Source organism: Ixodes scapularis, unplaced genomic scaffold (genome assembly GCF_016920785.2).
Source record: "Ixodes scapularis isolate PalLabHiFi unplaced genomic scaffold, ASM1692078v2 PGA_scaffold5__190_contigs__length_132052651, whole genome shotgun sequence".
NCBI lineage: Eukaryota > Metazoa > Arthropoda > Arachnida > Ixodida > Ixodidae > Ixodes > Ixodes scapularis.
In genome coordinates, this window is record NW_024609880.1 from 124,258,580 (window position 1) to 124,284,998 (window position 26,419).

At 48.5% G+C, this 26,419-nt stretch overlaps 4 protein-coding genes across 4 annotated transcripts in view; 1 reads left to right on the forward strand and 3 right to left on the reverse strand.

The window, feature by feature from the left end:
- Positions 1-157: 157 nt before the first annotated feature.
- Positions 158-14,779, reverse strand: LOC8025283 (inositol polyphosphate 1-phosphatase). The gene is made up of 7 exons (XM_002408477.5): positions 14,342-14,779; positions 10,241-10,331; positions 9,228-9,457; positions 8,099-8,360; positions 7,248-7,419; positions 5,869-6,040; positions 158-4,167 (listed from the first exon to the last, which is right to left on the reverse strand). The coding sequence occupies exons 2-7, from the start codon at positions 10,269-10,271 to the stop codon at positions 3,799-3,801; spliced, it is 1,236 nt and encodes a 411-aa protein (XP_002408521.4). The 5' UTR covers positions 10,272-10,331; positions 14,342-14,779; the 3' UTR covers positions 158-3,798.
- LOC8025282 (CDKN2A-interacting protein) lies at positions 10,509-14,096 on the reverse strand. Its single transcript, XM_029977186.4, has one exon. The coding sequence runs from the start codon at positions 13,906-13,908 to the stop codon at positions 12,121-12,123; it is 1,788 nt and encodes a 595-aa protein (XP_029833046.3). The 5' UTR covers positions 13,909-14,096; the 3' UTR covers positions 10,509-12,120.
- A 3,881-nt stretch (positions 14,780-18,660) lies between the features above and the next one.
- On the forward strand, positions 18,661-20,598 carry LOC8025281 (M-phase-specific PLK1-interacting protein). The gene is made up of 2 exons (XM_029977189.4): positions 18,661-19,142; positions 20,118-20,598. Exons 1-2 carry the CDS (start codon positions 18,786-18,788, stop codon positions 20,469-20,471), a joined length of 711 nt encoding a protein of 236 aa, XP_029833049.3. The 5' UTR covers positions 18,661-18,785; the 3' UTR covers positions 20,472-20,598.
- LOC8025299 (cyclin-dependent kinase 12) overlaps positions 19,311-26,419 on the reverse strand; it is a 45,057-nt gene continuing 37,948 nt past the window's right edge. The window contains 2 exon segments of the mRNA XM_029977185.4: positions 19,311-20,246; positions 21,266-21,309. Of these exon segments, the coding sequence (XP_029833045.3) occupies positions 21,269-21,309 (41 nt within the window). The 3' untranslated portion in view covers positions 19,311-20,246; positions 21,266-21,268.

Genomic DNA, 26,419 nt, shown 5'->3' on the forward strand with positions numbered 1-26,419 from the left:
ACTGCTCCTTGACTGACTTTACACACCAGCTGAGTTAACTTTAAACTGTATTTTTCGGTGTTTTCTGCAGAGCAAAAGATAATAGCTGGGCTAGAAGCAATTGTAGGAAGAAAAAAAAAAAAAAAAGAAACCAGGAGAAATAAATGATACTAACGAATTAATTTTCTTTGTTTTTATTCCATTTATCATGACATGCTAGACACAGGCGTTCACCGCGATACGACGGGGACCAACTTTACAGGACACGATGTGTAAATAAAATCTGAAATAACAGAAAACTGAAGGCAGAAGTCTCTTAATTTTGCTAAACAGGTTAACGTACACTCCAGAAGAGAGAAATTTTATTTTCTTTATCAATATCTCTGTTCAAGTTCTGGAGAATAGCACATGCTTTGCAATTGTCCAGGTAAAAAAAAAAGAGTTATAATAAGTCAGCTAACAATGGGAAGTAGGCCTCTTGAGAATAATGAACTATAACATGGTGTAGAAAATTCCTGCATGACAAAGGCCAAAAACATTGCACACAATAAAATTCAGTGCACTGAAGAGACAATTAATACTGTTATGGTCCCTCTAAGCACAAACAATCTGGGATTGATCAGACACATGGTTGATATATACTAAAATAATCACAATCTAAAAATACAAGAAAAAAACCTAATACGTGTCATTGCTTCGGTCAGGCAATAAATGCTTTCAGAATCACATCACAACAGCAAAACAGTGAAAATGGCTTAGTCTGTATGCTAGTTACTACACACCTCCCCAATTGGCACACCTATGATTGATACAACGGCGATTGTGTGTGTAACATTCAACCTTGTTGAACATTAAAAAAATGTCAAGACACAAACTTGCTAACAGCTGGAAAACAAACATATACGACACAGTCTGTTATTTAGCATTTGTGCCACTTCCGTTACATGGGTAGCTTCTCCTCTATAAATGTAACATCTCAAGTCCATTCCAAGAACACTTATAGCAGCATTCTTATTAGCGAGCGCTGTCAACAACAGAGTATACATGGGTGAAAAACCTCACCATATGATAACAGGACGTTCTCTTCACACCGGTTTTAACATAGGTAGGGTACGTCGTGCCAGCCTATGGAGACAAAAAAATATTTGGAACAAATATTCCTCATATTCTTTGGACATGTTTAAAACTAAACAGTAAAACTGACCATCGTAAAATATCCAACATTTAGTGGGCCACCTCAAAGCGTGCAGCAATTACGATGAGGAGGGCTGATATCAATTAAGTCAAAACACATTTATATATACTTTATACCCTCCTCCACCAAACATTTTTTATGCTTATGAAAAACACAATGTGGAAACTGGCACCGGCTTGGATGTACACTCAGTATTTGACAATACATTAAAAACAAATACGTCATCCTCCTGTGTATAGTAAATATGGCTGGCTCTAACAAAAAAAAAAAGAAAAGACATAAGCATACAATCTAGGAATCTCTCTTTGGCTCGACTTCTGCAGAATATCATCCATAAACGTATATCGTCTCATACGAGGCTGCTGGAAGACATGTCTGTCTGTAACAACATGAATCGAAAAGAAAAGATACACACACATAACAAAGGCTAATAACATTTCACATCATCACTGCAGTACCTTGAAGAATGCATCCCCGACTCGTGCTGCTGCACTTCCCAATCAACCAAAGCGGTCCTGAACAGGCAGCAAAGTGTCACTAAATGTAGTGTCTCGTGGTGTCGGTTGTCGTGATCCTGGCAGTCGGAAAGACGGGACAGAAGGGTCGCTGTCAATGCAACGTCCCAGCCCACGGTTACCTTGGCCTCGGTCGACCGGCTGGCTACGAAGTGAGCTACGGCAGGAAAGTAGCCTACCATACCCAGCTCTGCTGCTGTACCACTGCCAAGATTGCCGTCAGCAACAGCACGAGCCAGCTGCGACGTCAGCAGGCGGAAGTTGAGGGGCCAAAAATGAAGACGCAGTAAATGCACCAGTCGGAGATGCGCTCCAGGCACTGTCGCCGCAGATATATAGGCCGTTTTTTTTTTTTCCAGCTTTACAGATTTGTTTAAAAAAGCCACGAAAGCTACACTTACGCGGTTTGTGCAGGTGATGTTATACGGCCACGGGGACGCGGTGCAGGGGAAATAATTAACTTTTTAATGAGTGAAAATAGACATATGGTTCCAGTTAGAAACTTGTTGAGCGTCATTGAAAACCACAATCAACTCTTTTTAGAAGGATACAATGCCGAGGCAGCAAGTTTTTAATTGGAACCATATGTCTATTTTCACTCACTAAAAATTGACGAATTTTACTTAATTAGCCGACCGATTGTTACGGTTAGCCCTTTATACTATATGTCCCTCGGGCCATATATACAACCTGCACAAACTGCATAAATGTAGCTTTCACAGCATTATTTAAACAAATCGGTAAAGCTTAAAAAAAAAAAAAAAAAAACTCTAGGTCAACAAATGGCATACTTTTGTACACTTTGGCTTACATAGATCAGTAACAGCGCAGCTTGAAAAAAAATATTGACGTCGAACATTGATCACAGGAAATAGTTGTATTAGAAATATAGGAATTCAGGTGAGGGAACGTTCTGGAAAATTGATAAAAACAAAGAGACTAAAAGCTACATACTAGTAGAATGTTTGATTGAGGTGGAACCAAAATCAATGACACCCAGTGCAATCTGATTTTAACATTCTATCAGTACTTCTTTTAAGTGAGCAAGCAATTAGTTGTTATTAGTGGATTAGGCTGTAGCTAATCTTGGTGCGTGAACACGAAAGTTGATGACTTTGTACTCAGAATTCTCTAAAAATCAGGGGTGCTGTAAGGGCTCCCTGATGGAAAACACAATAAACTATGTTCTCTTTCCTACTAAAAACCGGTACAACCTAAAACAGTACCGCCTATGTGTTGCATGCCATAAGGTAGGTCACCTTCGTCAGAAAGAGGCGAGATGAAATATACAAAAATATATACCAGACTGTCTCGATTAAATGGTGAGAGTTGTGCGTTAAGTCTGTTGTATGTGAAAGTGCTGGGCGGACAGAGCACACCAGAAAACTGATCAGGATAGTATATGTAATCTAAAAGATGGGGTGCAGTCTAGAAAATGAAAGCAATGCTATAGTATACCACCTGGATAGTGCATCTTTCAGAATACAAGTTTTCTTTTGCATGTGCATGATTATGTAAGCTCATTTAACCAAAACTAGGTCTTAGAACAATGCAGCTGAAATGCAGTTTGCTTTTGCTTTAACTTGCGCTTTGCTTTTTTTCCTCTTTCTTCCGTCTTCATTTTTACACCTACTTTTTTCTTTAGGCAATTACTGCATATTTTGGCTTTTGATTAAACACATTTTTCTGGAGACACATATTCTGTTAAAAGTTTTTGTGAAATCAACCAACACTGGTCTAGATTACTACGACGGTATAACAAGGGTGCTATCAGAAACTTCACGTGAAAAACTGCACCATCAAACTGCAACAAGTTGCAACAATCCCAGAGCTAGAGACCGTTTTCGACATGCCTGGAAACAAACGACCCGTGTAAACTAAAACAATGACTACTAAAATGATGACCTCCATGACCTCAGAGCTCAGTTCAGCTGTACCACATTCAGCACTCTACGGAAGCTCGCAGCCCTGCAAGGACTCTGGGTGGGTGTACTTCGGAAAGAAGGATCTCGTTCTAGCAGTTTCCTGACATGATCCAGATAATCTCACGCTGGTAGACCAGTCAGTCTTGGCTACAGCAGTGCGAGAATTTAACCAGTGGTGCAGGAACTAAGCCAAGTCCGACAATGCCGCAACGGCAAGCGTGCGCAAGATGTCGTCGACCGCGGCCGCGTGAACGGGGTTGAGGCACGCAAACAGGCAGCCGCTGTTGCGCCACTTTGCGCTGGGGCCGAGTCTTTCTAGGACTCCGTCCGGCTGCGCGTAGTTGAGAGCCCCCACTTCCGGCATGCTGCTCAGGGCCGTGACGGACAGCGAGATGTCCCTGAAACGGTGCAGGGGAATGTCCCTGGCAGCCAAGAGAGCGTGAGGGGCGCACGTGTCCCAGCGAAACGTTGTCCCCTTGCTCAGCAGGTACACGTCGACGCGCTGCAGGACGACGCAGAGCAGCTTGTAACCTGCGCCAGCTGCAAACTTAACCTGGAAGAGTAATAATTATTTTTTGCAGCCTTCTTTCCCGCACACGTCACGAATGAGCTTTCGTTTTAAAGACAGCTGTTTTAGAGCGAAGCTCTTAGGCGCCCGTTTCCGGGTTCAGCGGCGTCGCCGTCGCTGTTGGCTTAATTGCGCGTTGCATTATGGGACATTTTCCATAATGGCGTCACAAGGATAAAATTTTCCCGCTGAATTTGGCAGGAAATTTTTCCGCTAAATTTAGCAGAGTCTTGCTAAATTTAGGGAGGGGGGAGAATTTCCCCGCTAAATTTATCAGAGAAATTTCCCGCCAAATTTAGCAGGAAAAGTTTACCTTTGTGACGTCACGTGATGTCACACGTGATGCAGCTCAACCCGGAAAAATTTCCCTCACTAAATTTAGCGAAAAAATTTCCCGCCAAACGTAGCAGGAAAATTTTACCCTCACGACTTGGCGTCACGTGAAATTTAACGGAAAAACTTTTCCGCTAAATTTAGTGGAAAACTTTCCCCACTAAACTTAGCAGGGAAATTGACGTCTCGTGACCTCAACACCAATTCAGTTTCCTTGCTAAGTTTAGAGGGGAAATCTTCGCTAAATTTTCCGCTAAATTTAGCAGAAAAATGTTGGTAAATTTTCCGCTAAATAGGAGGGGAGCAGGAAAGGAGGCGGGGAGGGGGAGGAGGGCCATACCCTCCCCTCCTCCTCCTACTCAAGAACTCCGCTCTAATTCGGCATTACAGAGAATTTTAAATGTCTAATTTTTTTAATTGTACCCCACCGTAGAATACCGCGCATCCACCCATTCCACATTAAGCGCCCATTACCAAATTCGTGAGATCTGAGAAAATGTGCACAGTACATTTATATGTAAAATTGATGATCGGACAAGTGCCCACCCCCATTTTTTTGCAATTATCACCAAAGTTTGAGTGGGCGCTTGCCCGGTATTTTACGGTAATTCACCAACACCTTAAGATCATGAAGTTTTATTGCAAAGGGCTACTATATGTGAAGGTTTCTGTTTTTTGAGACTTGAATAAAAAGCGGTCCTACACACCCTCTTCAAAGTTACAAAAAATATAGAGGGAATTCAGTGCTCTATCCGCATATGCAGCTGCGATTGCAACCTCCGATTTTAGGACAGTACTGCTGCCAACAAAATATTTATTGAAAGGACATTTACACAAAGTATCTGGGCTTTATGACCATATAACTTGCGGCATCCCAATGCCATGTACCACATATACATTTAGCACACTATTACTACATGAGTACCTAACTGCTGTCAGACACCCTTCCATCTCCCACTGCCCAACTTTGCCCGACACACACACATCCGGCATTTTCGGGTTGACATTTCTCATAAACTTGGCTCTTGCAAGTGCAAATGTCAAACAAAACAAAAACCATCGGTAGAATTTAATGATACAGTACCCAACACAATGACAAAGTAACAACCTGTGCCTGTTGAATGCCACTATGCCTAACTGGTGTACTCTATTTTGCTGCACATTGTCAGGGCTGGCATAGCTTCTGCAGTGCTCGAACGTATTGTCAAAGCTAAATTGTGCAAGAGCACATTTCTTCGCTAGGCGTTCCCTTCGCACGAGAGCCTGTGCAAATGAGACGGAGGTGCTGAAACTTGACAATGTGGCACAAAATGTATTTGACGTTGACTGTATAAAACGCTGCCGCCACCGCACCTCGAAGCCCTTGTTCTGCAGCATCTCGATGACCGCCTCGCTCTCTCCGACGCTCAGCAGCACGATGGGGCGGTGCCTCTGGCTGGCCGCTTTGTCTTCGTCGCGGGTGATGCTACGACTCATGACCGGACTTGGAACGCTGGCTACTGCCCAGTAACACCTCCCCACAGGCCTGTATGGGAGACAACGGAAGGGTGCTTGGGCATCACTTCGTGCTCTTCTGCACTGTGCAGCAGGTATCTAACCCGTGGAAAGCATGCCAGATATGTGGAAGAGAATAAGGGATTGTTCGAGAGACTCATTCTTTCGGCAAACAGCACGGGAATGAAACAAACTTCCAGCACAAACTGTGGCTGTTGATCGTCGGGTAGAATTCGCTTCTCTTAATTGTCTCAGTGGCACCTGAAGTGGTACCTGAAGTTGTCAATTGCTGTAGTTTTATTTTCGATTGAAATGTACCACAATAATTGTATTGACGTGTGTATTTTGTGCGTTTCCTCGTGTTGTGTAACTTCAACCCGTATCTTGGTACCGTGTAGCAGGACTGATGCTATTTCAAACAAATAAATAATGGCTTCTTGGCACTAGAAGCACTCTACGTGCTTCTAGTGGCTTCTTTTTCAACGGATGCTCCTCCCTGCCGTCCTCACCTCATCGGTGACTACGGCTTAACCCTCCTACCAATGATTTTTTGTTTCTCTCAAAAAATGTTTCGCAGTGGTCAGCTTTTGTTACCAAAGGAATATAGTATAAAGAAATAATGCACGGGATTTTTTTTATAATTATCTAGCAGAAGCACATAGCGTGCCTGCAAGCTGTTTAGGTACAGACGCATCAGATATGAAAACATGAAGGCGAAAAGTTGTCGCCTTTCTTCCATTCAGTTTCATTCTGGCGCAGCCACTTCCGCGGTGTTCCAGCAGCCTCAGATACCCAACCAGACGTAAACCTTAGGCAGCTTCTCCGTCGGACGACGAGCTCATTTTTCGAATTTAATTGTGAGAGGCGCCGGAAGTCCGAATTGGAAGAGCCAGTGCTCCGATTGGCACTACCGCCAGAGTGGCCGGTATGCAAAGTGAGCACCACGTGCGCGGAGCGTTCAGTTTGAAAACTATAAAAAGCTCAGCAAAGTGAAACATAGTGCGAATATTACGCTAATGGTTCACCAAAGACGTAGCAAATCACCACGCCTCCCGTGGCTCGTGCGGTTTCGCGTTTAGGCGGGCACTTTCAAATGCGTAATCCCTACCTTTTGTGTATGGCAACAATCGTCCAAGGGTTACGTAATCGTAGCCAGACGCCAGCAAAAACACGCGGAGGAGCGCACGCAGAACACTTCGAGGGGAAGGAGAGAGGAAAAAAAGGAGGCAGTGCCGGACCTGCCCCGGTGGTCCAGGTGGTGAAAGGGCTGGTTGACCACGCCCACGACAGGAGCCCCCTCGGCCAGGGTGTGGACGCCGATGAGCACGCACACGCACTGCAGCCCGGAAGGCACCAGGCCGCTCCCGTCCTCCTCGCCCCAGTGACCCCCGATGTACTCCGACGTGGAGTCTGCAGACTCGAACAATGTGAAACCAATTTCGTCTGCTCCCGCCACAGTTTGTTTTACCTCACGTGCGAGCGAAGTCGAAACTATGAGCGTGCTGTCGCGCAAATGCTGCTGCGCGAACGTCTGTGCTCAGCAGAAATGTTGTTGAAAGCTCAGATTTCGCTCTTACTTCTGCTACTCACGAATTTCAAGTGTTACAAAGTATAGTCTCTATATTAGTGGGGGCTGCACCGGCGTCCATTTGTGCGATACCTGTTGCTCGATGCTGGTCTGAGACTCCGGGTTTGCGGTCACCGACCCGGTAGAGGGGCGCTGGCCACACTGCCTTTGTACTGGGGACAGACGAGTCACCAGAAATTAGGGCAAGATAACTTCGTGCCATCCGAAGGCTCCAATTTGCTACGCCGTAACACGCGCTACTTTTGAAAACAAAATTTGTAGTATGGAGGCTTAGACGGCGAGAAGCTAGTCTGCCTCGAATTGCGTCGGGTACTTGACCTGTAGGTAGGCAATTTAGCCAGTGCGGTACGTCTGCTAACCTGGGCCATCTACATATCTATTGTGCAGCAGTGATTATAATATGTGTAAACCAATATGATCCTCGCCCAGATTAAAACCCTGGGTTCTACGGCGTGAGCTTTGCACCACTTTCCGAGGAAACGTGCGGCGACAGCAACCTACCGATGGGGTCGATCCAGACGCCGTGGTTCCCGAGGTCGATCTTCCCCGCATTGGGCAGGCACACCTCCTCGGGCGAGTCGATGTCCGAGTGCACGACGCGGGCCAGCTTGCCGGCGGCCTCTCGGTTTCCGTCGAGCACGCGCGCCAAGAGCTCGGCCGTCTCTTCCGGCGTGGGGCACACCTCCACGCAGATGGTCTCCCCAAGGCCATTGGTGAACTGGTTGCTTTCTTCGCCCTTCACGCGGGCGCCAAACCCGGAATCCTTATGGGCAGAAAGAGGGGAACGGAATTTGCGCGTTTGCTCTTCCCTGCGACTCATGTGCGGCGGTCCAGTCATGCTCGTTTATGGAAGGAGCTGAATGGATGAAGCAGAAATAGCACTTTAAATGAGGCAGTGACCTCTGCCACAACACTACGAGAGGCTTAACTAGTTACAGCCCTCACTGCATGTGGGAACACTACGAATAAGACACTCAAATTTGCCGGCAAAAAGAAAGAAAGAAGCGTTAGAAAAATCTGCAAATACAAGCAGGCGTAATCGGTGGACCCAGTCAAAGATACGCCAAACTTCCAGGAGGTCAAAGGCAGGAAGAAATTGGGACAGGAGTGTGATAGGCTATAGAGTTTTTAGACCAGATACGGTGGAAGCAACCGACTGCTGAGGTGCATAGTCACGGTACTTGGAAACGACTTTCTGTTGCAACTCAGTAATGACGAGTGTGCTCGCGCAGCTTCGATCGCCACTCGAGGTGCACAAGTGCGGAAGACCCACTCCTCGCATTTTATGACTTCAGAAAATCGTCCCAGAGTGTACAATGTGCGATACAGTGCATAGAATGCGTCTCCGATGGTTGGGGTTGCTCTCCAGCTTTGACAGACCACGCAAGCTTTGGCGGCCAGGAGTCGGGACAACGCGACGACGGCAACACTCGCGGTGTCCAACTCTCGCTGTTCTCCCAAACTTCTACGGCCAAACGCTAGGATCGCAACGTCCGACAGCACGACCATCCGGCTTTTGCAACGTTGTCCGTTTCCACTTCGGGACTGCTTTGGATGCGTTAATCGGACACTGAAGTTCGGAGACGTGTTACAGCTCCTTAATCTATGGATACCCTGCCGCTAATCTCACCAGTTGGGAGAGGTCGTGCCTGACCATCTCCTGGATGAGGACGTCTGCGAGGGTCTTGAAGTCCCGCAGGAAACGGGGGTTCTTGTCGGCCTCGCCTTTCTCCTCCACCAGCAGGCTGAAGAGCTCCTCCTCAGCACGACACGCGCGTGCCAGCGCGGCCGCCTTTTCCGAGGCACGCACGAGTGCCCCCACCAGCGCGGACATGTCCATCCTTCCGTCCGAGCTGTCGGCTGCAGATGTGCGCGGCGATTTTTCGGTAAATCCCGCCCTCTAATGCTCACTTTGACTTGTGAAAAAAAAAAAAGAGTTCAGCACGTCTTTTTGCGTGAACATTTATATAGTAATTTTTGTTTAAGGATCCAACGATGCAGCACTACCGGAGAATATGTGGGACCATAATTATGATCCAACACAATATAATGTTGCTCACCTTAACATCCTACCAATAAAGTATTCCTAGGGCAACACACAGACCATCCGTGTTCCAAAAATATACAATGAGCCTCTGTCTTTGTGCAGTTGCTGCTTCCCTAGTAAAGCGTTCAGTAATAAGGCAGTGCTCCATTTGCCACATCCTTATTTGTTAAAGAGTTCTTGTTTTTGTGCTGCATTTTGTAATCCCTAACAGTTTGACTGTCTACTCAGCATTATTTTTTGTTTAAACGATGCAGAGTTCTTAGCGTGTTCACGAGAAAGCTTTATTCGAGAACTGATCTGTACTTGTAGAAAGCTGCTTCGAAGCATCTACAGGAATATCAGAAGCACCATATAAGAGTAACGGGCTTTAGTTGAGCTTGTTGTCGCATGATACTATAATAGAGCTGGCTGAGCTTAGGAAAAAGGAATATATTAGAGAGAAAGATTTTCTCTTTATATTTCTTTTTTCCAAGTTCAGCTGGCTGTATTATAGTACCATATAAGAGGCTAGTTTCAAAGCGGCTCCTACACAAAGCTGTTGCTGAACAGAGCCCTTCCATGCTGAAGAATTGATTCCTTTCCTCGTAGATTCTCACCTGAATGGCAGTGCGAGTCAGCCATATTCATCACTGCTATGGAATGGAACCCTGGTGACTGATTGATCCGCTCCTGTAGACTCCAGTTTCACTGAAAAATGTTAGAAAAACTGGACGTTTGTGGTTCGTGAGGAATGCACTGGCCTCGTGCCATTTAGGTGGTGTCATTTGAAATCAATGTTTACATAAACCAGTGGCACGACATCTAATTATGTGAAGTCACAGGTCAGGGTTTGATCCCCAGAAACACACAGGGAAGCACAAGGAAAGTATGAGCATAATGTTTTCACAGCGTCACAATTTATTTAATTTATTACATCTGCACTTACACTATGCAGAAAGAATGTGAACATCAAACAAGTTCATCATCCTTAAAAACAAATTTCAGATGTAAAACAGAATACTTACACCTAAAGGACCCGTGCAATAATTTTAAACAGAGAAAGATGCAGAGGACAACTTTGTGAAAAGCAGGTTGGCTGCCACAGTCAACTATGACATGACGAATTATATCACAAAGAATGCTTCAAAATCTGTACAAGGGAAAACATAAAAAATTGTAAAATTAACGTGCCCCAATGGACCTGTTCAACATAAAAACCGCACATAACGAAGGGCTCACGAAACGCGTTTCGGAAGCAATCAGGTGACCAACTCCATGGGGACATACAAGTTTGAAGTACCTAGAGGGGTCACCCAAGCAACAAGGTACTTTTCTGAGCTGTACGTGCATGCTGTGTCACGGGCTTGACGGGCTTGCACCGCTTTACTCCCTGGAGCTGGTCACGTGACCTAAAAATCTGTCGCCCCCTGGTTACTCAAGTTCAACAAATCCCTTTGCACGTGTAGAGAAAAAGTGCCCCAGGCCCCTGTTGTTTGCCACTCGTTTATCCCCAGAAATGTGCAATGCCACTCGCAAGGTGCAAATTCGTTCATTTTGAACCAATTCCACCCGACAGACAAAATATAGCAATTATAAACAGCCATCCAATGCAAAGATGTTTTAATGCCTAAAGAGGATCTACTTAAAGTAGAATGTATGACATTCTCAGAGATACTTCAGTGCAACTCTTCTATTCTATGTTCACCCGTAAGCTGAGACTACGGTAGAAGCCATGTCTTCGTTAGACCAGTCGTACTGCTCTCCGATTGGTCTGGCGGTCACATAGCTCCCACTATAGTCTCAGTTCAAGGGTGAACAGAGTATAGCACATGCATTTCTAGACTTAAGCTGTGGAACACTTTTATTGCCTTTCTTTCGCCTTTTCAACGCTCCCCTCCACAGCCAAGAGTCGGCATTGGTATCCCAAGACTGGCATAATTTTCCCAGAATTCGTTAATATCCGAAAAGCGGTTATGCACAAGCTCATCCCAGCTGAAAATTCCTTTTAGATCCAATTGAAATTCTAACTTTTTTTTAATTGGAACCAATTGGTTTTAGTAGGTTCCAAATGGGAGCACACTGGCCAATGGGTCTCACCAAATGGAATTATTTTCGCAGTTGGAACCTGAACGGATTACAGCTGGTTCCCACTGACAGTAACCAATTAGTTGTCCAAAAACCTAATTGGTACCAATGGGAAAATTCCAACTGGAACCTAGTGGAAATTTTTAACTGGGATGCAGAAATAAAATTTAAAAAAAAAAAAATTTATATTTATTTATAATCTGATCTCTGTCAAGAGTAGACTTCCTCGTCGGATGTTACACAAACAATAGACAAAACAAGGAGAGGGGTCTCAATAATAATGATGATGATGATGATGATGATGATGTAGGACAAGAGGTCTCCGAATGCTTGAGGCTTCAGGAGCCTCCATCATCTTATCGGACTGTCTTTCTAGCTTGAGGGTCCCACAACAATCGACCGAATTGAGTCCCTACTGGCCGGGCAAGACCACCTCGTACTTGTCTGTCGACCCAGTCCTCAAAATCTCCTCGACAAGCTCCCTGGCGGACAGTTTGTGGCGCACCGTGATGAAGCGTCCCTCCTGGCCTCCCCTGCTGACGCTCTTCAGCCCAAACCGGTGGGCCACCGTGTGGATGTACTTGCGCTCCTCGTTGTCGAACTCGGGCGAGAACACGAGGTCCTGGAGGACCACTGTCCGCGAGAACTCCCGCAGAACCTCGACGACCTTCGCCTTGAAGCCGGGGCTCATCTTGGCACCGGGAGGGGCAGCGTAGCCGAGCCCGTTGCGGTGCGACGTCTCTTTGAGCATCACGGGCTCCACGATGCCAGCGCCCTCTTTCCCGACGCCGCCCCCGGTCCAGCCCATCATTGTGAGCAGACGGTGGCCGACGTTCTCGGTCGAAATGCGCTCCTGAACCGCCTGGGACGTGCCGACGCGGTTCTTGGTGACCTCAGGGCCGCAGCCGTCCACCAGCCTCTTCATCCGCAGGGTCGGCACAAGCCCCCGGAGGTAGTTGAGGGACGTTGCGGCGGCTGCCTCTTTGGCCTCCTGTTTCGAAGTCCCCAAGGCCACCCCGATCTCGCACTGTCCGAGGACGACGGTGCAGCGGAAACTGGACTCGTCTGCGCTCGTCTCAAAAGTGCACTTGAGCCTGTTGGCAGAGGCAGAGTTGTGCAATATGGAGGCAGCGTCCAGTGACGTGTTGTGGTTCTCGAACAGCACAAACGTTTCCAGGTTTAACTGCCCACTGCCATCTTCCAGCAGATTTGCAACTGAATATGACCCGACGTTCCCGGGTTGTTGCCTCTGCTGCGAATGACTCCTTTGAGCCGCTCTCGGTACAGAGGTTGCTGCAGTATTCAAACCAGCTGTCCTCTGGTGCGCTACAGTTGCCTCCACTCCGGAAGCCATCGCACCACAATTCGAAACGCTCGCAGACGACGAGCCAGATCCGAGCGAGTCCCAAGCACGTTGGTAGGCCACCCGCTTGGCTTCTTTCTTGTTAAGTGCAGTGGCCGTTGCCACACTTGACCCATCAATGATGACGGTACACTCAAAGGCACCACCTCCCTTCCCTGCGCTAGCTGTGCCAAACTCGCAGCTCAGCGAGAGACGGCTTTTCATTGTGGCCTGCTGCAGCTTGTCAAGTATGTTCGGCCCGGTGATGGCGTCCTGCCTGATGAGTCGAACGAGTTCGATGAACCTGGGTTGCTGTAGCAGGTCATTCGTACCTGCCACCGGCCCCTGGCTACTAGGTAAAACAGCACTGGGGGCCGGGGTTGCACCCCCAAATGACCCGTTCTCTCTCGCCACTTTTGGGGGGCAAGCAACCTCCGAAGGAGCTTCGCTCGTGCGTTTACGCTCCGCGCTGCCGAGTCCTGCCCTGCTGAAATTTCCGAAGGAACTTTGCATCGATATACCGCTGTACGTAACCTTCGATTCAGAGGTCTCGCAGAGAGATCCGTCGTTGGCGACGGCATCTTCGGCCTTCACGAATGCGACCCGCGCGAACTTGGGCAGCGACGGGCGCTCCGATTTCTTGAGGTCTTTCGCCAACTCCTGAACCAGGTTCACGACCTCGGTGGGGTACCTGCACCCGAGGAGTTCGATGTTCACGAACGTCTGGGCCAGGCACAGCAGTCTGTTCTCGCTGAACGCGCCGCGATGTCGAAGGATAAAGTCCCGGCGCATAGCCCAGTGGTCGTCCGCTTCCCAGCGTTGCCGATACTGTTCCACGCTAGCGTCATCGTTATTCATGGTGGTTAAATGCTTATCGTGCTATTAATCCGACTCTACTGGCATAAAAATCGCGAAAGCAAAGCGCTGTTTACGCTTTAACATTTCCATCAGCCTGATCAGTCTGGAGTGTAGCAGAGGCTGGAACAGACTCAGTTCCGTATTTTACGCGTAATTTACCAGATCATTAAAAATTTTCTTTTAAATTTTTTTTTTTTTTTTTAAGTTTCTATGAATAATTTTTGGAACCCAGAACCAACGTTGCCAAAACAAATTAAACATTTTTTTTTCTTCTTTTCACGGTTTTTTTGAAGGAGTGGTACATCCGCGCAATCCGCCCATAAAAATGCCTTCAAGGAAAGCGTGAACCTTTACTAGTAGCAGCATCCCCCACCAAAAGGGATCTCCGTATAATCAAGTTGGACGTAAGTAAATTAAATTGGGCCGCTCTTACCCTAATCTTTCACGGTCCTTCCTAGAACGTAGCACTGCCGACGCTGCGTTCCCCGTGTCCCACTGGCATGTTGTCTGCTCCGCAAGGCGCACCCCCATCACTTTCGGATTTGAGAGCGCGCATAAAGTGTGCAATAACAAATAGCGAGGGCGGTAGATGCTTTAGAAAAACAGTAATCGACACGATAAATACACCCAAAATAGTACGAAATACGAGCTTTAAAGACAACGCTCGGATGTGGCGCCAGTTTCAAATTCGACCCAGCCTCCACAGGTGATCAACCAGGCATTTTCAGAAATCCCCGGTTCGTGAAAAATTCAACACTACAGTGTACTAGAACGCGTAGCCTAGTACACTGTAACAGCGTTCCCTCTCACAAGCTGTGTGCAGATATGCAAACTGTTTTCGTGGACACAAGCTAGGGCCACGGATTTTATGCTCGTAGTCTCCCAGCTATAGATGAGAAATTTAGCCGGTTCTACTGCACTCGCTAAATTTCTCATCCACAGCTGGGAGGCTCGCCGCCCGTTGAGGCAGACCAAGTTCTAGGCTGTATAAACACACACACACACCGCAACCTTTTTATGGTCGTACAACACCCAGCCATTGTGACAACACAGTACCACAGGCACCATCACATGCAAAATATTCATTTTCTTCTTATGCGCTTCATTTGTACTGTTTATTCAATATATATTACCATTTTGATCTTTCTGCTTCCAAGACTAGTTCACGCTGGCCAGGCTCGTTTGGGTGTTGGTCCATTTTAACACCTGAAAAGAGGAAAAATAATTGTCCTTTAGTGAATATTCGCAGCGATGCAAAAATTAAGCACTATTTGATACCCCATGTTGAAGGTGACATTTTCTGCTTCTGGCGCAGGAGTTGCGGTGACGTCAGAACAACGCTGAGCTCCGATTGGCTTTGATTGAAAGGATAGTGGGTAGACCTCAATGCTACATGCCTCGAGGTCTACCTGCTATTTTTTTTTTTTTCAAAATGCCAATAAGAGCTCGGCATTCGGACATCATCGCAACCCCTGCGCAAGAAGCAGACAAACTTGTGCCCCATATAACAACCCGAAACAGAATGAATCTCTAAAGCAGAAACATTGCATTCTAAATAAATTTATTACGTCAAGGTACTACAGACTTTGTTTCAAAATTTAGCAGTACCCTCACCAGGAAAGACAATTCACCAACCGATCAGATTAGACACCTAGGCAGATTCAAGTTCATGAGCATCAAATTAAAATAAATATATATCAGATTTCCAGGTCAAGTACTGTATGCCATAACGTCAGCTTTGCTGGAGACTCTACTAAGACTCTCATTTTATAGCTCTTTGTTTCCAGTGGCAATGTTGAAATATGCACAGACGACCCTGCCCTTTTGCTGTAGTTTAAATTCTTTCAAGAATTTAAAAAAAAGACAACTTTACATTTTTCTGTTGGGCCACAACAAAGTTTCAGTTCGCCAAATCTAGGATCAACTGGAGGCTCACTTCAAAACAACGGTCCAGTAAGCCGTTTGAGCACTTCAATCTGTGCTGCTGAGAAACACCTAAAATCACTAGCGAATTGTAGAAAACACCAGGTCTCGAAGCGGCCCCGCGATAGCAGACTCCAGAACAACCTTCTCCGCTTTTACTTCTCGAGGCCGGCAAGTTCCCTGACTGGAGTGTTGTACCCCAGGCCTTTCCTCCCAGACATGCCTTAGGAAATGCCAGACTCAAAGATGCCCATTCCACTCCATCAGGGGCAAGCAGATTGGAACCAATGTTGTCCGATGGAATCTGGAATTTTAATTCTATGAACCGGACAACTTCTATAGCCGTTTTTCACTACGAGGCTCCATGGATCCAATTGCTTCTCTATCCAATCCGTGAGTAGAGTAATACTGAGGCAGTCCAAGGCCACCGCTGCTGCCTTTGGTTTCCCTTGCAGTTTGGGTTGTTCAATTGAAAAGCCTAGCTTGTGCCCTCCTAGATGGGTGAAGAAAAACCCAATATTCATCTGGGGTCAGTGAATAGAGCAATCTAACCCTGCTGACCAATGCAGAAGTTGCAATCACCTCCCAGCTGCTTTCAGGCAAGTTGCTGTGATGGTTAAACACAAAATTTGCAAGGCCCACCTGTTTTTCTTTTTCATACAACTGTGTGGCCATCACAGTGGGGTACTCGGTACTTGGCACTCGAGTACCCCATCACAATGGGGTACTCGGCAAAAGAAAACAGCTCCTGTTGGTGTAGACAGTTCAACTTGCAGTTGAGACCACCGCAGGTTGGGCACTGTGCTGACTTTGGTTTGTGGCATCATTGAGTGTTAAAAAAGAAAAGGTTCTTTTGTCGGTTAGGATAAGAGAGTATTGGCCCCTTACCTACGCAGTAACCAAGCACAAGCATCCTCACTCCCAAGCGGGGCACAGCACTTTCAGCGGCCAGGCGCTAGGCACTCTTTTCGTTAAACCCACTTGCGCTTACGAGATACATACCATCACCAGATATGCTGTGCCTGTGGTTACAGACGCTGTGCAATACATTCCATAGGTCAATGCGAAAGCCAAAATCGCACCGGTTTTTTTCGCAACGTTCATCAGGTCTGTACACACCAACCAGTTGGTAGCTTTGCCGTTTTTTTTTTTTTGCTTGCTGCCTATAGATCGCTTGCAATAACTCATCAAGCCTCAAGGCTAGCGGAAGACTTCAATCCATATCATGCACATTCAATACAGCAGGACCCGGTTAACAATGGAAGCCTGCTCTTCTAGCCCACTTGACAGGCAGCCTGTCTGGCTTTAGCCGCTGCAGGCTCTTGCCATATCTTGTTGAGGAAGAGATCGCACTAGTAGTTAGGGGGGTGCTCCTTGACATTGTCTTCGGTTTCTTCACACTCTATAATCTCCAACAGCCTTTCAAATTGTAGATGGGTAGCCCAATCTGCAACCCGTGTTGGCCCTTCCACAGGTATAGGACCACTACTAGGACTGGTGTTATTTCTTTGCTCAGAGGGCCACTACTCCTTCATTGATGCATCTGTGGCACTTCATATTCAAGAATGGTCTGCTTTGCGGTCACCGGCCCCTCACCTTGGACTACAATGCCAGAACTTCCCTTTCTCCGTGGGACTGGCGGCACTCGTCAGCCATGGGTTGCAGGCAAAGATGTGTCGATGGAAGACATTCACATTTTTGTGGACCTCTTTCTACTGCCAGAAAAGATTCGAGCCTCTCAAGCTTGAGCAGCAAGCCCTCGTCCCTAGGAGCGACACCCACCTGATGGGAAGGAGGAAGGAAAAAAAACAACAACAAACGCATTCCAGCAGCGAGGGGCGCGCACAAGCTCACGGTCGTCAACCTGAGCTGGTCGACACCACACTGAGCGCAGCCTTCGGGAGGTCCGCTGTTTCACCCGGTGGTCAGTGCCAGTGGTCCCAGCAACCTCGTTTTCCACGAGTGAGGGGCTCTTTTGAACTTCCAGTGGAGACAGCGGCTTTCGCCGTACGCGAACTGTTCGTTGATAATGCGGTGGGGTCGCCTGCGTCGTCGACGTACTGCTTCGGTTCTCTTGGACGTAGAGTCCATCGCTTTGTTCTCTCCTGGTTCTAGCTGCAGCCGTAAACCAAACGTTGACGGTGAACGAGGGAGTTTTCCAGCTTGCTTCGAGCATCGCAGACCGTGCAGTCCGGGTTTGTCTCCTTGGGCGCGTCCTTTCGCGACATCGGGACTGTTGCATTCCCCTAGGGAAGGGCGGTAGGCGGGATCTGAAGAGTGCACTCTATTCGATCGAGCACAACTTTGGAAGATCGGAGACTCGAGCTCAATACCTTCGAACTCATGCGCAAGCGTTTTGAAGCCCAGAAGCGGCTGCATGGAGCCTCGGACAACGCTTGCATTTGGTCTCGGCTCCGTCGCGTGCCTCTGCCTTCAGACACTTCAAGAACCCACGAACGACTTTGACGTGTCGTCAACGAGTCGAGTAAATTTTCAATCAGGAATGGACTGCTTGAAAACGTATGAAAACTTCAACGCTTTAACTTCCCTACCGATTGTCACTGGCCACCCACACCGGCACCCGCGTCCGTGCAAACTAATAAAAAAAAAATGGAAAAAAAGAAGTTGGCTAAGATAAAGCACTACGTTTTCCCGCGGCTTCAGAACTATATCACGTACCATAAAGCTGCCCTCCAAATATAGAATCTCCTAATTAAAAGGACACCCGAAAAATGAACAAATGAAACTATTTTGCAACATTTTAACCCCGCCGGATGGCGCAAGCCACCGCCCGATTCAGGCGTAACGACTCCGACTATTGGTCTACCCGCCTAGCCCAGCGAAACAAATGGCGCCGAGCTGACAATCGTCGTGCACGCCAACGCTTGAACACATCCGTTTTCTTCTTTTTGTATTAGAGACGCGCGGCTTGAACGCAATTAAAAGCCCGAGCCATGCAAGACGACAGACCACTCTTCGCGCAGGGCGTCATCTACGACTCCCCGCCTCACTCCCCGTCACACGGTCAGTTCGGCGGCAACGGCGGCGCCGCCAGCCCTTTAGCCAGCCCGCGAGGTCATTTCGCGCCCAACCAGTCTCCCGGCGGGTACCCCCGATCGCCGTACCCGCAAAGTCCCCGCTTCAGCACGCCCATACACGGCAACTACCCGAGGCCTCCGAAGTTCCCCAGGGGTAACCGCGGAGGATCGCCCAGGTCCCCCTGGCACTCGCCGGGTGCGCAGCAGTGGCACTCGCCCGGCGGCTACTCCGGACCCTACCAGCAGCATAACCACTCTCATCACAACAGACGGGTACGCGGTGCATAACCTCATTTCCTGTTTGCTCCGACTTTTTTTTACCATGCACGCCACGTGCGTGTTGCCTTCTCGGTTTGGACCTGATCTTTACCATTTCAGTAATCTTCGAAACACTTATCGGCCATTTGAAAACGCACGATTCGTGCCAAAACGCCACCAGAATCGACCTTGATTCTATTTATTTAGATTAACGTACACACAAAACATACGCGTACACATCCTTGGCATTTCCCATTCCTAGCGCACAAAAAGAAAAATCGCGCGCGCGCGTTTTTCAAACACGTCGATATAGTGTCCACATTCGCTGCACTTGTTTCAACGGCGGTATCACATGTGGCCGTGAAGAGGGAAAACCCGCACGGCGAGCTATTGCAACACAAAAAAGTCCGGCAACGGTCGTTGCATACACACCCCACCCGCGCGCACACACAAACACGCTTTGCATCGACCCTGTGGTGCGTGGCTTTCAAAGAAATGCCGCACCCGCGAACTACCTAGCTAAAGTTACAAAGTCTACCCACAGGCCCAGATTTTTCCCACTAACTTTCCCAGAATGCCCTATGAATAACCTGTAGCAACAACTGAGCTCGGAGGTGAAAACAAAATTGGCTTCAACGGCGTTTGTTGGCAATGCCGTCGTCTACAACGCCGTTTCTTCCCTCGGAAAGCAAGTAGGAAACCTAATTAAATATAGATGTCTGTCCGGCGACTTAACAACCCCTTTCAATGTGCCTTGCCGTGCGGACAACTTGCGCGAGAAAACAAGAGGCCACCTGGTCCTACAAACCTTTGTGCTACCGGTTGGGGCCACCTGCCTCGCACACCCTCAACAAATCGGGGAGGGGGGGCAACCCGCTTCCCCCACTGCGGCAGTGGGCACCCTTCGTGCGTCTTGGGGCCCGCCATTTATTTCCGCTTCCTCGCTGCTTCTTCACCCTGGCGTCTGTGTCTCCCCTCTCCCGTGGCCAGTCGTCGGGCTCCAGAGACTCGAGTTGGGTGTCGTCGCCGCGGTCGCAGTTCCAGTCGCCCCGCTTCGGAGGAGGCGTCGACAGCTACGTCAAGGACTCCATGGTGGAGGACCCCTGGGCGGCTTTGGAGCTGCAAAGACCCGCCAAGGTCAGGGCATCGCGAGACGCCAACCGCCCCTCGCCGACCGGCGACTCGGAGCGGCCCGCCGTTTCTGCAACGACGGACTTCGCGAGCTTAAAACCGGCGGAATCCACTCATCTAAGAGACTCGGAGTCGACGGATTTGCAGCCGACAGACGGTGCTGCGTTATCGCCGGCGAGCCTAGCGCTCTCGGACGACTCGAAACCGCTGTGAAAGGTGTAAGCCGCACGCAGTGGGGCGAGGGGGGGGCACCGCATTGTTGAAGAGACCAACCCCAATAAGCTCGAGGAGGCGTAAATGTGCGATGTGAACTGTAAATAAAAGTAGGTTTTATTTGCGATGCACGTGTTCCTGAATGCATATGCAATGAGTATCGCGGTTATGCTTTGTTTCGCCTCGACGTGAACTGCGGTAAAGGCTGCAGGCACAAGCTAGTCACCGGCAGGGCGAGAATGGCACGGAAGAGCTTCAGTTCTCCAGTCTCTAGTGCGGGTTTCCTACCTTTGACAACTCTTCGACGCCTCGCGCACGTCAAAGTGCGCGGGCGGGCCCTGCATTTGAAAGACGTGCCCCGCTCTTATTCTGTCGGCGATTATAACTCTTCAACTGGAGCTCCCCTAGTACAAGCGTTCGTGCGGCTGTGATGCACTAGAAGGGTTTCGTGTAATCCGCTGTAAGTAGCAGCAATATACGGTATAGCTGTTGGATTTGCTTTAACTGCAACTAATGCCGTCTTCAACTCTCGCATTGGTTTGTGCACCACCTCAGCACGCTAACTTTGGTGTCGCTCTCTTACCGGATGGCACGTGCAAACGTCCGAGGGTGGCTCGAGACATGAAAGTGTCGAGAAGCGGATAGGACGAACGAGAACTTACGTGACATAAAGCAAGCTTGGCAACGTCGACTCATACACAAGCACCGGTAGCGGTAGCGGAGAGAGTCAGTTTTTCGGTGGTAGGGCGACGGAAAAACGTTTTATAAAGGGATGCCAGGCGAGGCCCACTTACCACTCAGCTGGCACTGCTGTTCTTGAAGACCCTGCCCGAGGCATCTGCACGGAGGAATTTGAGGGCACATCAGGGTCGTGAACCTTCACCGTGTCGAGCGCATCTTGTAAAACACTCGTCGTACACCACCACCACCAGCAGCAGGGCTCGTCGTGAAACCATTTGCTACCCGCTACCTACGATGAAGCCACACTCGGCTAGCACGGACGATGCCGTCTCAAAAAGTGATCTCCTCCGCGCAAACATCCATTTGAAAGCAGCAGTTTCCTGGCCGCACAGACTCGTGATGCGGACTGTGCTTGCAACGAAACATTCACTGCGATTGAGTTTACCCCGCATCATCTCTCTTATCTGCTCTTCCATCTTCGGTGCGTGACACAGTTGCCGTGAATACAGCGTCGGCGGTGTATTTAGGGCAATCGGGGTGTAGTACCCGGTTTGAGTAAATTCTCCTCGGGGGCGCCAACGCGCTTGGGTTAGTGTCCCGAATAAACATCACCCACCAAACAGACAGCCTTTTATTTCTAAAATAAAAATGGGAGATAACTGTGATCGCTCGTTACGTACCATAAACTGTCGATACCCGCGTGGCAGCGGCCCATTTTTAACTTTGAAGATTTTTCGTGTTTTCTTTCTCGTAGGGGTTTTGGGAGTGATTTCTAACAAATACTCTCAGTTCTGCCCGAATATGAACTGCCGTAGATGTTACGAGTTATCCAGGCCAATTCAGCCTCGGTGTATGAAACGTGACGACCGGCAGGTCACACGTGACACGGCACGTCCCCGGTGCTAGATTGACCGTTTGGCTGGTAGCATCCTCTGCGGTCCAATCTAGGGTTTGAGCAGGAAGTCACTTTTAAACGGACACAGAACTCATCTCACTAGCTGCAGGGCACGTATAATACAACCCCCCCCCCCCCCCCTCCCCCCCCCCCCAAAAAAAAAGAAGGAATGTAGGGCAATATTTACGTTAGGAGACTCATTTCGGTGTAAAGCTAACTCAAAATGACTTTCGCAACGTAAACATATTGCGCTAGAAGACCAGGGGGGGGGGGGGGGGGGGGGGGGGAGAGGAGGAGGAGGAGGAGGGTCATTTTGTGAGGTACATATTCTATCCCAGCACTTTTTTTTTTTGGGGGGGGGGGGGGGGGGATTTAGTGTATTTGTATGTCGCAGAAATCTTTCCTCCATGACAAACTTTAATTGACCGAAAAATTTGACCGTGACGCTCACTAAACGGAAGAACCACCCTAAATCGCACAAGCGCATTGCTTTAAAAAAAAAAAATCCTTGCGCGAGAACTCGTCTCGGGTACACCTAGCATGGCGTAAAGCGCGAGCTCACCAAGTTTCGAAAGTTGCTGTCTATCGCGTGCTGACAGCCAGCTTGCACCACAAAGATGTCCTGTTGAGATGCAACGCTTTAACTTTATGCGCAGCTCGAGCTAGTAACGGACAGATGAATACTCTTTATTGAGCGCAAAAATGTTCCAAAAGCCTGGATTCACAATAAAGAAAACTACACCGACTTGACTCCACAATATTAACCGTTTAATAAGACGTTTCGCCTCCCATGCGGGAGATATGATCAGTGCGTGTTCAGGGACACGAATGAACTGATCGAGCGAAACACGAGCGAGTCCGCCTGCCGAGCACCCACCCTCGCGTATGCGCCAACTTTCAGAACATGATATTCCATTCACGCTGAAGTAAACTAACCGCGGAACGATCTTCTTTCCAGGCAAGACAATTTCTGCGCATCGCTGCAGAACTGGATGGAACACTGCCCGTTCACTGTACCCTCAGACGTGAACCTCTCGCAGACTGAGTTCCGAGATGCAAACGCGCATCTAAAAGACCGCTTCGAAAGTCACGTGCCGATTGCACTGCACAATGGTGGAACAGCCGACACCGCTGAACGTGCAGGTAGCGCGAGCGGGTAGCTTGTCTCGTGCTCCCGCTCCACGAGGGCTCGTAAGCCGGGACGCATTCAAACCCAACAAGCTCGCACTTGTGGCCGCCCATTTTTGAGGGCGATGTTTAGAGCGCATGCTCAGAACGAGATCACATTAATAAGCTGCTAAAACCGGCGATCTCGATGGTGCAAATGCACGTTGCAAAAGAACTGTGGAAGCCCGCCGTCAGCACTCGAGTATACAGTTATGGCCGCCAAACGAGCGCTTGTGCAACGAAAAGTGGCTGACGGAACCGCTCTTACGCAAGTACAGCACCTGTTCCACCACGGAACACCTGACTCAAGCTATCGGTGTACTCTTTGTTTTCCTTATTGCTCTTGTTTTATGGCACTCCTCGCGATGTGCAATATCAACTATTCCAAGTACGGGCTCTGGAGATCAGAGCTTAGGCGTTCCCGGCGGTAATGAAGTACAAGAATGAACACAAATGACGTCGCAGCTGCGCCACTAGTGATAAACAAAGAATAATAAAAAGTATTTGTCGGAAGGAACCGAGTTCGCAGTGATTTGCCAGCGTACGAGAGCGAGCCCCTATAGTTGATGAAATGGACAGCTCGTGCAGCGACAGCAAAGTCGGCTTGCTAGAATCGGCGTCTAGGGGCTCTAAACTCGTCGAGCACGAAGTTGGGGCCGAAGTTGACAGAGCGCACCGATTGGCCTATCACGACGATGACTTGGCGCTTTTTTTGCCGACGTCCAATCGACGCGCTCTGCTAACTTTCGGCTCCAGCTTTGTGTTCGACGAGTTTAGGGCCCTAGATGTGCTGTCTGTGTTCTGTCCTGCTGGTGATAGAAAGCCTACCAAGCCTCGCGCGCTAGCTTTGGCGGTGCCTTCTGTCCGCCCTAGCTGAGAGGCTGGTTCTAGCAAGCCGGCTCCTACTCCGCGACAACTTTCCTTGGCAATGCAGTGGAAGGTACAGGCCCGCGTCCCCTCTCCCATTTTGAGTGTACGCAGGCTCTCCTCCTCCCCCATTTCCGGGGAAAGCCTGCGTACACTCAAAATGGGAGAGGGGACGCGGGCCTGTACCGTCCACTGCATTGCCAAGGAAAGTTGTCGCGGAGTATAGAGCAAAAGGACCCAAACCCGCTTGCAGATTCTGGCATACCATCACCTTTGTTTAGGATGAGAAAATTACGCGGAGTTCTTTCTTAGGATGATCGCCGAGCCACCGGAACAAAACAACTAAAACCCGCGTAAGTGTGGAAGTTTAACGCCCGGGATGTGCCGAGACCACGCTGCAGGAATAATGGACGAAACACCCTCGTAGTCGATGACAAGTGAGAGTTCTGCGCAGTCTGTGACGATCGAGTCGATCGCATTCTGGCAGGGGCGAATCCTCGCAAGAACGGAGCGACCGCGGGGTTGTGCGGAGAAAACAAAACGACCATAGACGAAAGGGTTGTCTCCAACTGCTGGCCGCGTGTCGTGAATAGAAATAAACGCGCTCACCTCGAATAATCAAAGGCTGTGAACAGTCTCCTCCATCGAACGTCATCAGGTTAGCATGGCGTGAACGGCGGCCATTGTTTCCTGTCTGTGGCAGAGCGCGTGCTAATAGCAAACGTCGTTTTTTTTTTTTTTTTTTTTTTTTTTTTTTGGCAGCGTGCATTGAACAGCGCGCTCGAATATGGCGTCATTACCCACTAAAGGGAATGCTGGGAACGCCATACAAGTGTTCACCTTATGTGCATTGCAACGTGCGTGCAAAGTTCCATTTGCTTTTGCAGATGCCAGAACACGCAACGCGAGTAAATACTCTCGTGCGCGCTCCTTGGTGCTCGGGTGCCTGACACCGAGCACCTGACGCCATAAGCGCCAACTACGGGGGGGCAGTGGGGCTCGTGCCCCCCCCCGGACGGCTTCACGGGGGGGCAGAGCCCCCCCCCGGCCCCGGCCCGGGATTTTTTTTAAAGAGCTTGGCTTGGGTCTGCGCCCATCGACAGTGGACTGTTGGCCGTCCTGACTGGCAGCTATTTCACAGGGGCCTGTTTATTCCCGCTTCTTATTTCCTTTCAGGCTTTTAAATGGTGGATCTCGGGACAGTGACAGGTCAGACATTCAGTGGAAAATTCCCCTCAGACGGAGTTAGATGCGCGGAATATGTTGTCTGAATGAACAGCTGAAGTGCCCGCTTCAGCTATGACAGGCTAAAAAAAGTCTTGAAAGCGTCGCGACATCTCTGTCGGTTTTTAGACAACAAAAATGCTTCTGAGAATAGGAAGCATCCCCGACACAGTGAGTCAGTGACTGATTCTGCAGACCTGCTCGCCAAGAAAAAAATTTTAATTTCTTGCGCGTCTACAAATGAATGCCCTTTCGGCCAAGAAAATATTGTACACATTTTTGATTGGTCAGTGAAGGGCTTTACTACCAGTCTTGTCACCGAACAGCGACTCGAATACTCGTCCAGAAAACAACTTTTGGCGGAAAAATTTGTAACCCCAGCTTCGCACAACGTATAGTGGTATCAAATGGTCTTTGCTACCGTCTGAGAATTATTTTTGGCCCTCTTAACATTGAAGTCAGTCGTATAATTAAAGCTTCTTGTGCCACCATTACCCCACTCTCCCCTGCTGCATGTGTTAACAAAATAAACAAAACATGACAATAAAATACACACCAGAAGCCAAATAACAGCATCGCAAAACACAACAAAAACAAAGGGACACTGCTTTGAAACAAAAGCCTGTGGGGAAGAGAGCGATTGGGCCTTCGGAGTCTCTACGAAGGCCAACTTTGGGGAAAGAATAATCATCATGCCCGATACGTGTTCCTTTTGTCATTTTTAAAACGTTTGTATGGACAGTGCGGCGCTAGGCGGCACAATCCGCTCCCCTTTTCCGTTTTATTCTGAATAGGCTTCACGAACATTCCCAGGGAAGGCATTCATACATATACGCCGCAAACAGTCAGTAGAATAGCAAGTGCTTGATCACTTCCTTTGAGGCAAGGTCACCGGAGCTTATTACCTGTGGAAACTATTTTATATTAACTCCCTGGGTTGAGGCTTATTTGACAAAGAGACGGAAGCAACTGAAGGATCGTGATTGGAGTCCCGGAATAACGAGCGGGGCCAAGCGAAGTTCAATTGAAACTTAAACCGTGAGCCGACACGAACACCGCAAATGGAAACCTAAACTCAGAACCCATTGACCTTCTTGAAACGTAAGCCGTTCTC

What these genes read in the sequence shown, in the direction of transcription:
- LOC8025283 (XM_002408477.5), bottom strand. Translation starts at nt 10,271, where the DNA reads ATGAATATGGCTGACTCGCACTGCCATTCAG. An exon ending in CGTCTGGATCGACCCCATCG is followed by an intron (nt 7,420 to 8,098) that starts GTAGGTTGCTGT and finishes TCGAGTCTGCAG; the next exon opens with ACTCCACGTCGGAGTACATC. An exon ending in CACCTGGACCACCGGGGCAG is followed by an intron (nt 6,041 to 7,247) that starts GTCCGGCACTGC and finishes TCTCCCATACAG; the next exon opens with GCCTGTGGGGAGGTGTTACT.
- LOC8025282 (XM_029977186.4), bottom strand. Translation starts at nt 13,908, where the DNA reads ATGAATAACGATGACGCTAGCGTGGAACAGTATCGGCAACGCTGGGAA.
- LOC8025281 (XM_029977189.4), top strand. Translation starts at nt 18,786, where the DNA reads ATGCAAGACGACAGACCACTCTTCGCGCAGGGCGTCATCTACGACTCC. An exon ending in ACTCTCATCACAACAGACGG is followed by an intron (nt 19,143 to 20,117) that starts GTACGCGGTGCA and finishes TCCCGTGGCCAG; the next exon opens with TCGTCGGGCTCCAGAGACTC.